This window comes from Coregonus lavaretus, assembly GCF_964263955.1.
Source record: "Coregonus lavaretus genome assembly, chromosome: 28".
NCBI classification, from domain to species: Eukaryota; Metazoa; Chordata; class Actinopteri; order Salmoniformes; family Salmonidae; genus Coregonus; species Coregonus lavaretus.
In genome coordinates, this window is record NC_140015.1 from 39,968,386 (window position 1) to 39,985,906 (window position 17,521).

The 17,521-nt window shown below is 47.5% G+C and overlaps 1 protein-coding gene across 1 annotated transcript in view; it reads left to right on the forward strand.

Annotated features, from left to right (window-relative positions):
* The window catches only part of LOC311103767 (guanine nucleotide-binding protein subunit alpha-13), a 35,006-nt gene extending 20,289 nt beyond the window's left edge, over positions 1-14,717 (forward strand). Inside the window, exons 3-5 of the mRNA XM_084145417.1 lie at positions 11,214-11,264; positions 13,482-13,682; positions 13,758-14,717. Coding sequence (XP_084001543.1) covers positions 11,214-11,264; positions 13,482-13,682; positions 13,758-14,129 — 624 coding nt within the window. The 3' untranslated portion in view covers positions 14,130-14,717. The remainder of the gene's footprint in view (positions 1-11,213; positions 11,265-13,481; positions 13,683-13,757) is intronic.
* Positions 14,718-17,521: the final 2,804 nt, after the last annotated feature.

A 17,521-nucleotide genomic window follows, 5' to 3' on the forward strand; every position in this document is an offset into this window, starting at 1 on the left:
AACACTACAGATAATATATTAGCCCTGTGGTAGTAGCAGTCAACACTACAGATAATATATTAGCCCTGTGGTAGTAGCAGTCAACACTACAGATAATATATTAGCCCTGTGGTAGCAGCAGTCAACACTACATATAATATATTAGCCCTGTGGTAGTAGCAGTCAACACTACAGATAATATATTAGCCCTGTGGTAGTAGCAGTCAACACTACAGATAATATATTAGCCCTGTGGTAGTAGCAGTCAACACTACAGATAATATATTAGCCCTGTGGTAGTAGCAGTCAACACTACAGATAATATATTAGCCCTGTGGTAGTAGCAGTCAACACTACAGATAATATATTAGCCCTGTGGTAGTAGCAGTCAACACTACAGATAATATATTAGCCCTGTGGTAGTAGCAGTCAACACTACAGATAATATATTAGCCCTGTGGTAGTAGCAGTCAACACTACAGATAATATATTAGCCCTGTGGTAGTAGCAGTCAACACTACAGATAATATATTAGCCCTGTGGTAGTAGCAGTCAACACTACAGATAATATATTAGCCCTGTGGTAGTAGCAGTCAACACTACAGATAATATATTAGCCCTGTGGTAGTAGCAGTCAACACTACAGATAATATATTAGCTCTGTGGTAGAAGCAGTCAACACTACAGATAATATATTAGCCTGTGGTAGAAGCAGTCAACACTACAGATAATATATTAGCCCTGTGGTAGAAGCAGTCAACACTACAGATAATATATTAGCTCTGTGGTAGTAGCAGTCAACACTACAGATAATATATTAGCCCTGTGGTAGTAGCAGTCAACACTACAGATAATATATTAGCTCTGTGGTAGTAGCAGTCAACACTACAGATAATATATTAGCCCTGTGGTAGTAGCAGTCAACACTACAGATAATATATTAGCCCTGTGGTAGTAGCAGTCAACACTACAGATAATATATTAGCCCTGTGGTAGTAGCAGTCAACACTACAGATAATATATTAGCCCTGTGGTAGTAGCAGTCAACACTACAGATAATATATTAGCCCTGTGGTAGTAGCAGTCAACACTACAGAGAATATACACTGCTCAAAAAAATAAAGGGAACACTTAAACTACACAATGTAACGCCAAGTCAATCACACTTCTGTGAAATCAAACTGTCCACGTAGGAAGCAACACTGATTGACAATACATTTCACATGCTGTTGTGCAAATGGAATAGACAACAGGTGGAAATTATAGGCAATTAGCAAGACACCCCCAATAAAGGACTGGTTTTGCAGTTGGTGACCACAGACCACTTCTCAGTTCCTATGCTTCCTGGCTGATGTTTAGGTCACTTTTGAATGCTGGCGGTGCTTTCACTCTAGTGGTAACATGAGACGGAGTCTACAACCCACACAAGTGGCTCAGGTAGTGCAGCTCATCCAGGATGGCACATCAATGCGAGCTGTGGCAAGAAGGTTTGCTGTGTCTGTCAGCGTAGTGTCCAGAGCATGGAGGCGCTACCAGGAGACAGGCCAGTACATCAGGAGACGTGGAGGAGGCCGTAGGAGGGCAACAACCCAGCAGCAGGACTGCTACCTCCGCCTTTGTGCAAGGAGGAGCAGGAGGAGCACTGCCAGAGCCCTGCAAAATGACCTCCAGCAGGCCACAAATGTGCATGTGTCTGCTCAAACGGTCAGAAACAGACTCCATGAGGGTGGTATGAGGGCCCGACGTCCACAGGTGGGGGTTGTGCTTACAGCCCAACACCGTGCAGGATGTTTGGCATTTGCCAGAGAACACCAAGATTGGCAAATTCGCCACTGGCGCCCTGTGCTCTTCACAGATGAAAGCAGGTTCACACTGAGCACGTGACAGAGTCTGGAGACGCCGTGGAGAACGTTCTGCTGCCTGCAACATCCTCCAGCATGACCGGTTTGGCGGTGAGTCAGTCATGGTGTGGAGTGGCATTTCTTTGGGGGGCTGCACAGCCCTCCATGTGCTCGCCAGAGGTAGCCTGACTGCCAATAGCTCCCGAGATGAGATCCTCAGACCCCTTGTGAGACCATGTGCTGGTGCGGTTGGCCCTGGGTTCCTCCTAATGCAAGACAATGCTAGACCTCATGTGGCTGGAGTGTGTCAGCAGTTCCTGCAAGAGGAAGGCATTGATGCTATGGACTAGCCCGCCCGTTCCACAGACCTGAATCCAATTGAGCACATCTGGGACATCATGTCTCGCTTCATCCCCCATGCCACGTTGGACCACAGACTGTCCAGGAGTTGGCGGATGCTTTAGTCCAGGTCTGGGAGGAGATCCCTCAGGAGACCATCCGCCACCTCATCAGGAGCATGCCCAGGCGTTGTAGGGAGGTCATACAGGCACGTGGAGGCGACACACACTACTGAGCCTCATTTTGATATTACAGATAATATATTAGCCCTGTGGTAGTAGCAGTCAACACTACATATAATATATTAGCCCTGTGGTAGTAGCAGTCAACACTACAGAGAATATATTAGCCCTGTGGTAGTAGCAGTCAACACTACAGATAATATATTAGCCCTGTGGTAGCAGCAGTCAACACTACAGATAATATATTAGCCCTGTGGTAGTAGCAGTCAACACTACAGATCATATATTATCCCTTTGGTAGCAGCAGTCAACACTACAGATAGGGTAGACCGATATATTGTTTCACCAATACTATCGCCTGATATCAGCTTTTTACAATATAGCCTATCGATCTGTTAATTTCACGAATACCCGATATTGAATAAATAGGATGAAAAAAGGGAATCTCAAGCTGATCTGGACACTTGCAGCCATTCTCATGACGTCATTATTGTCACAATGTAAGAAATCAACATTTGAAGCATTTCTTGGACAATTTGCTCTTTTGGATGGCAATTTATGAGAACGCTGTGTGGGGAAAAAAATAACACTTTTTAAAATTTCCCCCTGGAAACAGTATATCTGCAGATTATATCATTATCAGTAAGTTTTGTCACCCCAAAAATGAGAATCTGTATCGGACCCAAAACCCCTATATGGATGGAGCTCTAACTACAGATACTGTAATGGTAACATTACACGCTGACTACAGGCTTCTCTTCAGGTTCCAGTCACCCCAGAGACCGTAACCACAGTAATCCATCCTGGTTACCATAACATTACACGCTGACTACAGGCTTCTCTTCAGGTTCCAGTCACCCCAGAGACCGTAACCACAGTAATCCATCCTGGTTACCATAACATTACACGCTGACTACAGGCTTCTCTTCAGGTTCCAGTCACCCCAGAGACCGTAACCACAGTAATCCATCCTGGTTACCATAACATTACACGCTGACTACAGGCTTCTCTTCAGGTTCCAGTCACCCCAGAGACCGTAACCACAGTAATCCATCCTGGTTACCATAACATTACACGCTGACTACAGGCTTCTCTTCAGGTACCAGTCACCCCTGAGACCGTAACCACAGTAATCCATCCTGGTTACCATAACATTACACGCTGACTACAGGCTTCTCTTCAGGTTCCAGTCACCCCTGAGACCGTAACCACAGTAATCCATCCTGGTTACCATAACATTACACGCTGACTACAGGCTTCTCTTCAGGTACCAGTCACCCCTGAGACCGTAACCACAGTAATCCATCCTGGTTACCATAACATTACACGCTGACTACAGGCTTCTCTTCAGGTTCCAGTCACCCCAGAGACCGTAACCACAGTAATCCATCCTGGTTACCATAACATTACACGCTGACTACAGGCTTCTCTTCAGGTTCCAGTCACCCCTGAGACCGTAACCACAGTAATCCATCCTGGTTACCATAACATTACACGCTGACTACAGGCTTCTCTTCAGGTACCAGTCACCCCAGAGACCGTAACCACAGTAATCCATCCTGGTTACCATAACATTACACACTGACTACAGGCTTCTCTTCAGGTACCAGTCACCCCAGAGACCGTAACCACAGTAATCCATCCTGGTTACCATAACATTACACACTGACTACAGGCTTCTCTTCAGGTACCAGTCACCCCTGAGACCGTAACCACAGTAATCCATCCTGGTTACCATAACATTACACACTGACTACAGGCTTCTCTTCAGGTACCAGTCACCCCAGAGACCGTAACCACAGTAATCCATCCTGGTTACCATAACATTACACACTGACTACAGGCTTCTCTTCAGGTTCCAGTCACCCCAGAGACCATAACCACAGTAATCCATCCTGGTTACCATAACATTACACGCTGACTACAGGCTTCTCTTCAGGTTCCAGTCACCCCAGAGACCGTAACCACAGTAATCCATCCTGGTTACCATAACATTACACGCTGACTACAGGCTTCTCTTCAGGTTCCAGTCACCCCAGAGACCGTAACCACAGTAATCCATCCTGGTTACCATAACATTACACGCTGACTACAGGCTTCTCTTCAGGTTCCAGTCACCCCAGAGACCGTAACCACAGTAATCCATCCTGGTTACCATAACATTACACGCTGACTACAGGCTTCTCTTCAGGTTCCAGTCACCCCAGAGACCGTAACCACAGTAATCCATCCTGGTTACCATAACATTACACGCTGACTACAGGCTTCTCTTCAGGTTCCAGTCACCCCAGAGACCGTAACCACAGTAATCCATCCTGGTTACCATAACATTACACGCTGACTACAGGCTTCTCTTCAGGTTCCAGTCACCCCAGAGACCGTAACCACAGTAATCCATCCTGGTTACCATAACATTACACGCTGACTACAGGCTTCTCTTCAGGTTCCAGTCACCCCAGAGACCGTAACCACAGTAATCCATCCTGGTTACCATAACATTACACACTGACTACAGGCTTCTCTTCAGGTTCCAGTCACCCCAGAGACCGTAACCACAGTAATCCATCCTGGTTACCATAACATTACACGCTGACTACAGGCTTCTCTTCAGGTTCCAGTCACCCCAGAGACCGTAACCACAGTAATCCATCCTGGTTACCATAACATTACACGCTGACTACAGGCTTCTCTTCAGGTTCCAGTCACCCCAGAGACCGTAACCACAGTAATCCATCCTGGTTACCATAACATTACACGCTGACTACAGGCTTCTCTTCAGGTTCCAGTCACCCCAGAGACCGTAACCACAGTAATCCATCCTGGTTACCATAACATTACACGCTGACTACAGGCTTCTCTTCAGGTTCCAGTCACCCCAGAGACCGTAACCACAGTAATCCATCCTGGTTACCATAACATTACACGCTGACTACAGGCTTCTCTTCAGGTTCCAGTCACCCCAGAGACCGTAACCACAGTAATCCATCCTGGTTACCATAACATTACACGCTGACTACAGGCTTCTCTTCAGGTTCCAGTCACCCCAGAGACCGTAACCACAGTAATCCATCCTGGTTACCATAACATTACACGCTGACTACAGGCTTCTCTTCAGGTTCCAGTCACCCCAGAGACCGTAACCACAGTAATCCATCCTGGTTACCATAACATTACACGCTGACTACAGGCTTCTCTTCAGGTTCCAGTCACCCCAGAGACCGTAACCACAGTAATCCATCCTGGTTACCATAACATTACACGCTGACTACAGGCTTCTCTTCAGGTTCCAGTCACCCCAGAGACCGTAACCACAGTAATCCATCCTGGTTACCATAACATTACACGCTGACTACAGGCTTCTCTTCAGGTTCCAGTCACTCCAGAGACCGTAACCACAGTAATCCATCCTGGTTACCATAACATTACACGCTGACTACAGGCTTCTCTTCAGGTTCCAGTCACCCCAGAGACCGTAACCACAGTAATCCATCCTGGTTACCATAACATTACACGCTGACTACAGGCTTCTCTTCAGGTTCCAGTCACTCCAGAGACCGTAACCACAGTAATCCATCCTGGTTACCATAACATTACACGCTGACTACAGGCTTCTCTTCAGGTTCCAGTCACCCCAGAGACCGTAACCACAGTAATCCATCCTGGTTACCATAACATTTTGATCCTCTTCATTCTAGAGAAATATTTTGACAGTTGGTGACAGTTGATCGTCCACCTGCCTCAGAGTCTAGCAGGAGATAGCAGGATGACGTCAAAGTAGAGGCAAGTCTGAGGGGATGTGGTTTCCTTACGCGTGTCAAACTGTTGCTCAACTGGGTAGGGTTACGCAGGGGAAGTGAAAGCACTGTCAAACTGACGCACTCTCTCTCACACACACACACGCACACGCACACACACACACACACACTTCTATTTGGTCAGCAGTATGCCAGGTCAGATGGATTAGGTTAGATAGACTAGAGAATGTCATATTACTTCAGCTGGTTCAGTTGGGACAGGAGGACAATATTCCATTAAATTATTATGTTCTATTTCACCCTAGAACATTCTATTCTATCATTCTGTTCTATTCCACCCTAGAACATTCTATTCTATCATTCTGTTCTATTCCACCCTAGAACATTAGATTCTATCATTCTGTTCTATTCCACCCTAGAACATTAGATTCTATCATTCTGTTCTATTCCACCCTAGAACATTAGATTCTATCATTCTGTTCTATTCCACCCTAGAACATTAGATTCTATCATTCTGTTCTATTCCACCCTAGAACATTAGATTCTATCATTCTGTTCTATTCCACCCTAGAACATTAGATTCTATCATTCTGTTCTATTCCACCCTAGAACATTAGATTCTATCATTCTGTTCTATTCCACCCTAGAACATTAGATTCTATCATTCTGTTCTATTCCACCCTAGAACATTAGATTCTATCATTCTGTTCTATTCCACCCTAGAACATTAGATTCTATCATTCTGTTCTATTCCACCCTAGAACATTAGATTCTATCATTCTGTTCTATTCCACCCTAGAACATTAGATTCTATCATTCTGTTCTATTCCACCCTAGAACATTAGATTCTATCATTCTGTTCTATTCCACCCTAGAACATTAGATTCTATCATTCTGTTCTATTCCACCCTAGAACATTAGATTCTATCATTCTGTTCTATTCCACCCTAGAACATTCGATTATATCATTCTACTCTCTTCGAATCAATGCCATTCTATTCCATTGATATTTGTTTGTTCCATGATGTTCTATCACGCTGTTCTATTCCATTCTAATCCAAATCACTTCCCAATGGATTCTACCTAATCAGTTTTCTACCCCTTTCTGTATTGGTTTGGTCCATGTGATTTTGGAGCCACTGTCTCGCCACAGTGATCTGCTCTGCTCGGTGTTGTTGGTCTGACTGGAAGCTTAAATAGTTTAGTGGAAATGCTTCTATTATGACTGTACACTGGTTTGGCAAAGCTTCAAACACTGTCTATGGGTTTTCATACTCTTCCTCTCTCACTCTTACACACGCTCTCCCTCTCTCTGAAGTTCCTACATATCTCTCTCGCTCTTTCTGTCTCTCTTTATTATTTTATTGCTGTTAGTAGAACATCACAAGACAAACGGGCACCGTCTGCGTCTCACATTAAAATCCTCAAAGCTTTATTTGAATGTCAGGTTCACCTGTGTAACCAGACAGTTGTATACAAACCTGTGGCGTGAAAGTTGATGGCAGTTACGTTCAAATAAGACTAAGTTGTTCTCAGGAAAGGAAAAAGACTGTCATCTGATAATTAGCACATTAACCATGTGGGAACCAGAAACAGGCCTGTAAACACCTACTGTTTTAACTCTTAGTATCAGTCACTTCTTCTGGAAACTATTTGTTTGTCAGTGTTCCTTCATTCTATTTCTGTTGTCATACCATCTCCGTGACTAATATCTCGAGGTTTAACCACAACAGCAGTCTTGGGGTCTTTTCCCCATGTTGTCTATGTGAGTCACACAAGAGACTTTTTAAAAGTTTCAGGTGACAGAGTGGAACCCTGAGTGGGATGATTAACAGCGTGACTGAATCATTCAGACTTGTTTATCAGTTTCAGGTGACGTGGATAAGGTTGCCCGCTTGCCCCTGGATGCTAATCTAAAGCCATGGTAAACACTACCTAGTCCTTCTGCTAGTGGCCCCCTTCTGGTTTCACAGCACCTCGCATGCCCCCATGTTAGCACCGACTAAGAAAGTCCCACAGAAGTAGTTGTGTTAGGAGGAGGGGGTTTCCCCATAGAATAGAGTGTGTTGGGATCTATGGCTCTTTAGGGCGTCGCCTGTCTCCTCCTCCTCTCACCCTGTATCCTGCTGGTAGTGCTACCTCTGTGGTTTCATCCTCCTGGGGGTGAAGGCATCGTGTCTCCACTACCCACGGCTGGTAGTGCTACCTCTGTGGTTTCATCCTCCTGGGGGTGAAGGCATCGTGTCTCCACTACCCACGGCTGGTAGTGCTACCTCTGTGGTTTCATCCTCCTGGGGGTGAAGGCATCGTGTCTCCACTACCCACGGCTGGTAGTGCTACCTCTGTGGTTTCATCCTCCTGGGGGTGAAGGCATCGTGTCTCCACTACCCACGGCTGGTAGTGCTGCCTCTGTGGTTTCATCCTCCTGGGGGTGAAGGCATCGTGTCTCCACTACCCACGGCTGGTAGTGCTACCTCTGTGGTTTCATCCTCCTGGGGGTGAAGGCATCGTGTCTCCACTACCCACGGCTGGTAGTGCTACCTCTGTGGTTTCATCCTCCTGGGGGTGAAGGCATCGTGTCTCCACTACCCACGGCTGGTAGTGCTACCTCTGTGGTTTCATCCTCCTGGGGGTGAAGGCATCGTGTCTCCACTACCCACGGCTGGTAGTGCTACCTCTGTGGTTTCATCCTCCTGGGGGTTAAGGCATCGTGTCTCCACTACCCACGGCTGGTAGTGCTACCTCTGTGGTTTCATCCTCCTGGGGGTTAAGGCATCGTGTCTCCACTACCCACGGCTGGTAGTGCTACCTCTGTGGTTTCATCCTCCTGGGGGTGAAGGCATCGTGTCTCCACTACCCACGGCTGGTAGTGCTACCTCTGTGGTTTCATCCTCCTGGGGGTGAAGGCATCGTGTCTCCACTACCCACGGCTGGTAGTGCTACCTCTGTGGTTTCATCCTCCTGGGGGTTAAGGCATCGTGTCTCCACTACCCACGGCTGGTAGTGCTACCTCTGTGGTTTCATCCTCCTGGGGGTTAAGGCATCGTGTCTCCACTACCCACGGCTGGTAGTGCTACCTCTGTGGTTTCATCCTCCTGGGGGTGAAGGCATCGTGTCTCCACTACCCACGGCTGGTAGTGCTACCTCCTGTGGTTTCATCCTCCTGGGGGTGAAGGCATCGTGTCTCCACTACCCACGGCTGGTAGTGCTACCTCTGTGGTTTCATCCTCCTGGGGGTGAAGGCATCGTGTCTCCACTACCCACGGCTGGTAGTGCTACCTCCTGTGGTTTCATCCTCCTGGGGGTGAAGGCATCGTGTCTCCACTACCCACGGCTGGTAGTGCTACCTCTGTGGTTTCATCCTCCTGGGGGTTAAGGCATCGTGTCTCCACTACCCACGGCTGGTAGTGCTACCTCTGTGGTTTCATCCTCCTGGGGGTGAAGGCATCGTGTCTTCACTACCCACGGCTGGTAGTGCTACCTCCTGTGGTTTCATCCTCCTGGGGGTGAAGGCATCGTGTCTCCACTACCCACGGCTGGTAGTGCTACCTCTGTGGTTTCATCCTCCTGGGGGTGAAGGCATCGTGTCTCCACTACCCACGGCTGGTAGTGCTACCTCTGTGGTTTCATCCTCCTGGGGGTGAAGGCATCGTGTCTCCACTACCCACGGCTGGTAGTGCTGCCTCTGTGGTTTCATCCTCCTGGGGGTGAAGGCATCGTGTCGCCACTACCCACGGCTGGTAGTGCTACCTCTGTGGTTTCATCCTCCTGGGGGTGAAGGCATCGTGTCTCCACTACCCACGGCTGGTAGTGCTACCTCTGTGGTTTCATCCTCCTGGGGGTGAAGGCATCGTGTCTCCACTACCCACGGCTGGTAGTGCTACCTCCTGTGGTTTCATCCTCCTGGGGGTGAAGGCATCGTGTCTCCACTACCCACGGCTGGTAGTGCTACCTCTGTGGTTTCATCCTCCTGGGGGTGAAGGCATCGTGTCTCCACTACCCACGGCTGGTAGTACTACCTCTGTGGTTTCATCCTCCTGGGGGTGAAGGCATCGTGTCTCCACTACCCACGGCTGGTAGTGCTACCTCTGTGGTTTCATCCTCCTGGGGGTTAAGGCATCGTGTCTCCACTACCCACGGCTGGTAGTGCTACCTCTGTGGTTTCACAGCTGTACTGTGTGCGTGTGGTGTTTTCCAGGCCACAGCTCGGTTTCTCTGTTTCTCTCTCTCTCCTCTACCACTTTACTCAATTTATAACATTTTTGACATGCGTTTTTCTGGATTTTTTTGTTGTTATTCTGTCTCTCACTGTTCAAATAAACCTACCATTAAAATTATAGACTGATCATGTCTTTGTCAGTGGCAAACTTACAAAATCAGCAGGGGATCAAATACTTTTTCCCCCTCACTGTAGGTGCTGCTGTATGCCCTCCTTGGTTGGTGACAGAAGCGCCAGATCATCAGCAAACAGTAGACATTTGACTTCAGATTCTAGTCTCTCTCTCTCACATGCCCTGCACAATGTCTCATGTCACCGTCAGACCTCGCCCCCTCTATCTCTCTCGCGCTCTCTCTCTCGCTCTGTGTCCCAGAACATTAAGATGGACTCAAACACACACACACACTCTCCTTCTTCTTGTTTGTTTGTTTCTACTGCTTCCTGAGCAGCTTGTTCCCATTACTCAGTGTTTAGTTTATAGATGCAGCTTGTTCCCATTACTGAGGGTTTAGTTTATAGATGCAGCTTGTTCCCATTACTCAGGGTTTAGTTTATAGATGCAGTGTGGGTGTTTGTTCTGAGATCTCTGCATTTCCTGCTTAGTCAGGCGGTCACAGGAAGTGAGTTTCGCCACATCGCCTTGATTTTCACGCAGCGCTGCTGTTTGTGTGTGTGTTTGCGCTCTGTGTGTGTCAGAGGTCAACACACTTTTCTTGTCTTCCTGTTTTAACCGAGTGTTTTAAAGGAGGCCTTGGCGTTTCATATCCACCCACACCAGCAGTACTTTTGAATAACATTAATATGAATAATAGGACTTCTGCAGTAAGTGTGCTTGTACTCTGAATAACTGAACAAATATGACATTAATGTCCTCTCTTTGTCTCTCTCTCTATCTCAGGGGGAATCTGTGAAGTATTTCCTGGATAATTTGGAAAAGCTGGGACAGCCGGTAAGTCCCACCTATCTCTCTGACACTCGGCCAATCACTAATGTACAGAGGAATAAACACATGTATTCACTACAGCAGATGAAATAACAGTCAGAATGAAAAGAGAAGTGAAGCCATCAGTCTCTCCTTCTGTCCTTCTCCTCCCTCTGTCATTCTATCCATCTCCTCACATCTCTCCATCTCTCTCTGAGATGTCAGGTTGTGTTGCTAGCTAAGGTCTGATCTCCTGACTAAAGAGGATGTGGAGCAGAGCTGAGAGGGAGAGGGGGAAACTGACCTCTGTCTCTCTCTCTCTCTCTACCTCTCTCAACTTGTCTCTCTGTTCTTTACTGACAGTGCAGAGGAATGAGGTGTGTGTGTTTAGTGTGTGGGTATCTCTGTATTCCTGGTTGGTATCCTGGTGGTGACATCACCGATGGCTTTTCCAGTGCAGCCTGACCTTTGATGTCACAGCGTCTAGAATGTCAGGAATTCTCCTCTGGCGTGGAACATACACACACACACACACACAGACACACACACACACACAGAGACACATTCTGCTTTGCACTTCACTTTGGGAAGATGTTTTTATAACAGGGGGATAATAAAAAGTCATGAAAGATTAAACAGGTTCTATAAAGATTCCCTGAGATAGGAGTCATTCCCTGAGATAGGAGTCATTCCCTGAGATAGGAGTCATTCCCTGAGATAGGAGTCATTCCCTGAGATAGGAGTCATTCCCTGAGATAGGAGTCATTCCCTGAGATAGGAGTCATTCCCTGAGATAGGAGTCATTCCCTGAGATAGGAGTCATTCCCTGAGATAGGAGTCATTCCCTGATATAGGAGTCATTCCCTGATATAGGAGTCATTCTGTTTATGACAGATCAAATTTCACTCTGTGGTGACTTGTTTCCTGACACCAGTTTTTGGGAAGATCTCCCTCCTTCATTTTGGGAAGATCTCCCTCCTTCATTTTGGGAAGATCTCCCTCCTTCATTTTGGGAAGATCTCCCTCCTTCATTTTGGGAAGATCTCCCTCCTTCATTTGGGGAAGATCTCCCTCCTTCATTTTGGGAAGATCTCCCTCCTTCAGTGTGTGAAGACCTCCCTCCTTCAGTGTGTGAAGACCTCCCTCCTTCCCTTCCTCCAGTTTGTGAAGACCTCCCTCCTTCCCTTCCTCCAGTTTGTGAAGACCTCCCTCCTTCCCTTCCTCCAGTTTGTGAAGACCTCCCTCCTTCCCTTCCTCCAGTTTGTGAAGTTCTCCCTCCCTCCAATTTGTGAAGATCTTGTTTTATTATGTCTGCATGTTCTCATGTTGTCTTTTTGGTCTCTTCGCTTTCACTCCTTCTGTGCTGTGCACCTTCCCATTTAGACACACACACCAAGCCCCTCCCCCTGCCACTCACAACAACAAAGATGAGAGATCACTTCTTCCTCTCTGACAAGCGGTTTCAACTCGCTATTTGTATTTGAGGTTTGGTCCAACAGAATCGGTCATATGGACACTGGAAACACATTGAGACGTTATTATTTTACTGTAATAGAGGAGAAGTTAACCTTTCCAATAATTTTTATGTCTGAACTCCTAAAATTGAGTGCAGAGCAGACACTACTAAAATGGGAGTATCAATGAACATTGATTCTGGAAAATTAATGCTCAGTTTGTCACACGCAGCATTGCGGTACCACATACCACTAGCAGCATTTTAGCCAGGCTGTTATACTAGCTGTCTAGTCTGTGTTTTATAAATGTGCAATGAGCATAAAACACAATTATATAAGGAATTGGCAACTCGTTCTCATTCTGAGAAATAAGATAGGCCACTTGATTTCACCATCTGAACAAAGTGAACAGGCTAGCATGGTGTTCAAACAGTTGGAGAAGGACAGGAGGGTGTGTTCATAACAATTCAACTGTTCTACCTTGTTAGCTAGCAAATCTCTCTCATTCTCTCTCTCATATTATCTCTCTCTCATTCTCTCTCTCTCTCTCTCTCTCTCTCTCTCTCTCTCATATTCTCTCTCTCTCTCATTCTCTCTCTCTCTCTCTCATTCTCTCTCTCTCTCTCATATTATCTCTCTCTCATTCTCTCTCTCTCTCTCTCTCTCTCTCTCTCATTCTCTCTCTCTCTCTCATATTCTCTCTCTCTCTCTCATATTGTCTCTCTCTCTCTCATATTGTCTCTCTCTCTCTCATATTGTCTCTCTCTCTCCCCCCCCCCCCCCCCTCCAGGACTATCTGCCGACTCAGCAGGATATTCTCCTAGCCCGTAAGCCTACCAAGGGCATCCATGAGTACGACTTTGAGATCAAGAACGTTCCATTTAAGATGGTGGACGTGGGGGGTCAAAGGTCGGAAAGAAAGAGATGGTTTGAGTGTTTTGACTCTGTCACCTCCATCCTCTTCCTTGTGTCCTCTTCAGAGTATGACCAGGTGGGTTTACAGACACACACTCTCTATTTCACACACACACACCCTACTCCCCTAACCTCCTCTCCTCCCCCCCAGGTGTTGATGGAGGACCGTCAGACCAACCGTCTCAGCGAGTCTCTCAACATCTTCGAGACGATCGTCAACAATCGGGTCTTCTCCAACGTCTCCATCATCCTGTTCCTCAACAAGACAGACCTTCTGGAGGACAAGGTGCGCTCCGTCCCCATCAAGGACTATTTCCCAGAGTACCCCGGGGAGCCACACAGCCTGGCCGACGTACAGAGGTTCCTAGTGGACTGTTTCCGGGGGAAGAGGAGGGACGTGACACAGAAGCCCCTGTACCACCACTTCACAACAGCCATCAACACGGAGAACATTCGCCTGGTATTCCGAGACGTCAAGGACACCATCCTCCACGACAACCTAAAGCAGCTCATGCTGCAGTGATCGCAGGGGGGTTATGACCTTTTGAAGTCACCTTTTGGCCTTTAACCCCCCCGTGACCCCTCACCGTGACCCCCTGACCTGCAATGATTGCAGGGCGATGAACAGAGAGCAACAGAGTTGTATTGTGCTACACTGTGACGTGTCGTGACCTTTTAAGTCACCTTTTGACCCTTGACCTTTAACCCCACATCTGTCTGTGAGCCCTCACCTTGACCCCCTGACCTCCAGTCACCCCTGGTGCAGGCTGTCACCTTTGACCACTGAACCCTGTTACCACTTCTAATGGCCTTGTACCTGGCTGTTCTATCCCGATTTCCCCCCCCCTCTAAAACCACTGTAAATGAGCTCTCCCAGTCCCTCCTATCCTCACACACAAACACACACACCCCTCTCCTCTCTGTAATGGACTATTCCAGAGCCGCCTCCTCACACACACCCCTCTCCTCTCTGTAATGGACTATTCCAGAGCCGCCTCCTCACACACACCCCTCTCCTCTCTGTAATGGACTATTCCAGAGCCGCCTCCTCACACACACCCCTCTCCTCTCTGTAATGGACTATTCCAGAGCCGCCTCCTCACACACACCCCTCTCCTCTCTGTAATGGACTATTCCAGAGCCGCCGCCTCACACACACCCCTCTCCTCTCTGTAATGAACTATTCCAGAGTCTGTACATATGTTGATATGTTCTGTTCACTCTTAACTCCTGGGTGTAGGATGAAGTTTCCCTTAGACGCTGATCTGGGGTCCGTTTTTCATTTCCCCCACTAATAGGTAAGGTCAGGATGGAAGGGGAGGGGAGGGGAAGCTGATCCTAGATCTTTTGTGTTCTATATTAGTATATTCACTCTGTTGGTTCACTCTTAACTGTCACACTGTAACCTGTCTGAGCAGCCCAGACCACTGCTGGAGGTTAGCGGTCACGGGTGAGGGGTCAACCGGCATTTCTGTGTTGGGGGGGGGTCAAAGGTTGTCTCCCACGGCAATTAGGGAAGAGTGGTGGTAACGCTGTAAAACAAATTGCAAGATTGAGGAAGAGTAGGAGGAAGATGGTGATGACTCTGTTTTACTGGCGTCAGCCTGTCACTGCACCTCCACTCCCACCACCCACCTGCCTTGAACTGGCTTGATTCTACGCTTCCTTTTCCCTCAGAGCTTGATTATGTCATCACCGTGGACTCCGACCATTCTGAGAGCAAATCATTCCCCGTGTCACTATCTGGATGTGGAACAGATAAACCAACCGCCAGCGGAGAGCTTGTTTGTTGTTGTTGTTGCAGGGGGGGACGTTAAAGAGTGGGGGACTTTACAGCACTGTACTAAAACTAATCCTTAATGATTCCACAGCCTGATGATTACCTACCAAACAGCGCTATACACACACACACCACCCTTAGAGACTCTGTTCTGACCTGATCCCTGTCTTAGTCCTGGCCTTACTGTTTGGAACTTTAGTTTTTTTGATCAGTTTAATTTCTTTGGATTTTCGGCCTAGTTTTTTTTAACATAAATAGATGTATTATGAATATATGTACCTAAACATTCTCTTAAGTTCTATTTGAAAGGTTTTACTGCTGATGGACAGTGTTAAAGGCTATGGAAGAGGGTCTGAGCACAGACACAGACATACCACTCAGACCAGTCGATAAACTACTGAGCTGATTCTCAGGACACATTGTGGACCACTTATTTGTGGATTTAGAGCAATGATATTCACTTGCCTAAGTCCTGACACACAGGTACAGGCAGCTGTCCATCAGAGGCTGGTAGTCTAAACAACTTGCCGGCCGGTGATATCCCCTCTTCCAGTCCTCCTTTTTTCTCTGTCTGTCTGTCTGGCTGGCTGTCTGTGTGTGTGTGTGTGTGTGTGTGTGTGTGTGTGTGTGTGTGTGTGTAAGCAAGTGATCAGCCTTGTAAACCCTGTGGAGTCTCATCCTAGAGGGAAGAGAACGTGATCAGCCTTGTAAACCCTGTGGAGTCTCATCCTAGAGGGAAGAGACAGTGATCAGCCTTGTAAACCCTGTGGAGTCTCATCCTAGAGGGAAGAGAACGTGATCAGCCTTGTAAACCCTGTGGAGTCTCATCCTAGAGGGAAGAGACTGTGATCAGCCTTGTAAACCCTGTGGAGTCTCATCCTAGAGGGAAGAGACAGTGATCAGCCTTGTAAACCCTGTGGAGTCTCATCCTAGAGGGAAGAGAACATGATCAGCCTTGTAAACCCTGTGGAGTCTCATCCTAGAGGGAAGAGACTATGATCAGCCTTGTAAACCCTGTGGAGTCTCATCCTAGAGGGAAGAGAACGTGATCAGCCTTGTAAACCCTGTGGAGTCTCATCCTAGAGGGAAGAGACAGTGATCAGCCTTGTAAACCCTGTGGAGTCTCATCCTAGAGGGAAGAGACAGTGATCAGCCTTGTAAACCCTGTGGAGTCTCATCCTAGAGGGAAGAGACTGTGATCAGCCTTGTAAACCCTGTGGAGTCTCGTCCTAGAGGGAAGAGACTGTGATCAGCCTTGTAAACCCTGTGGAGTCTCATCCTAGAGGGAAGAGACTGTGATCAGCCTTGTAAACCCTGTGGAGTCTCATCCTAGAGGGAAGAGACTGTGATCAGCCTTGTAAACCCTGTGGAGTCTCATCCTAGAGGGAAGAGACAGTGATCAGCCTTGTAAACCCTGTGGAGTCTCATCCTAGAGGGAAGAGAACGTGATCAGCCTTGTAAACCCTGTGGAGTCTCATCCTAGAGGGAAGAGACTGTGATCAGCCTTGTAAACCCTGTGGAGTCTCATCCTAGAGGGAAGAGACAGTGATCAGCCTTGTAAACCCTGTGGAGTCTCATCCTAGAGGGAAGAGAACGTGATCAGCCTTGTAAACCCTGTGGAGTCTCATCCTAGAGGGAAGAGACTATGATCAGCCTTGTAAACCCTGTGGAGTCTCATCCTAGAGGGAAGAGAACGTGATCAGCCTTGTAAACCCTGTGGAGTCTCATCCTAGAGGGAAGAGACAGTGATCAGCCTTGTAAACCCTGTGGAGTCTCATCCTAGAGGGAAGAGACAGTGATCAGCCTTGTAAACCCTGTGGAGTCTCATCCTAGAGGGAAGAGACTGTGATCAGCCTTGTAAACCCTGTGGAGTCTCATCCTAGAGGGAAGAGACTGTGATCAGCCTTGTAAACCCTGTGGAGTCTCATCCTAGAGGGAAGAGAACGTGATCAGCCTTGTAAACCCTGTGGAGTCTCATCCTAGAGGGAAGAGACAGTGATCAGCCTTGTAAACCCTGTGGAGTCTCATCCTAGAGGGAAGAGACAGTGATCAGCCTTGTAAACCCTGTGGAGTCTCATCCTAGAGGGAAGAGACAGTGATCAGCCTTGTAAACCCTGTGGAGTCTCATCCTAGAG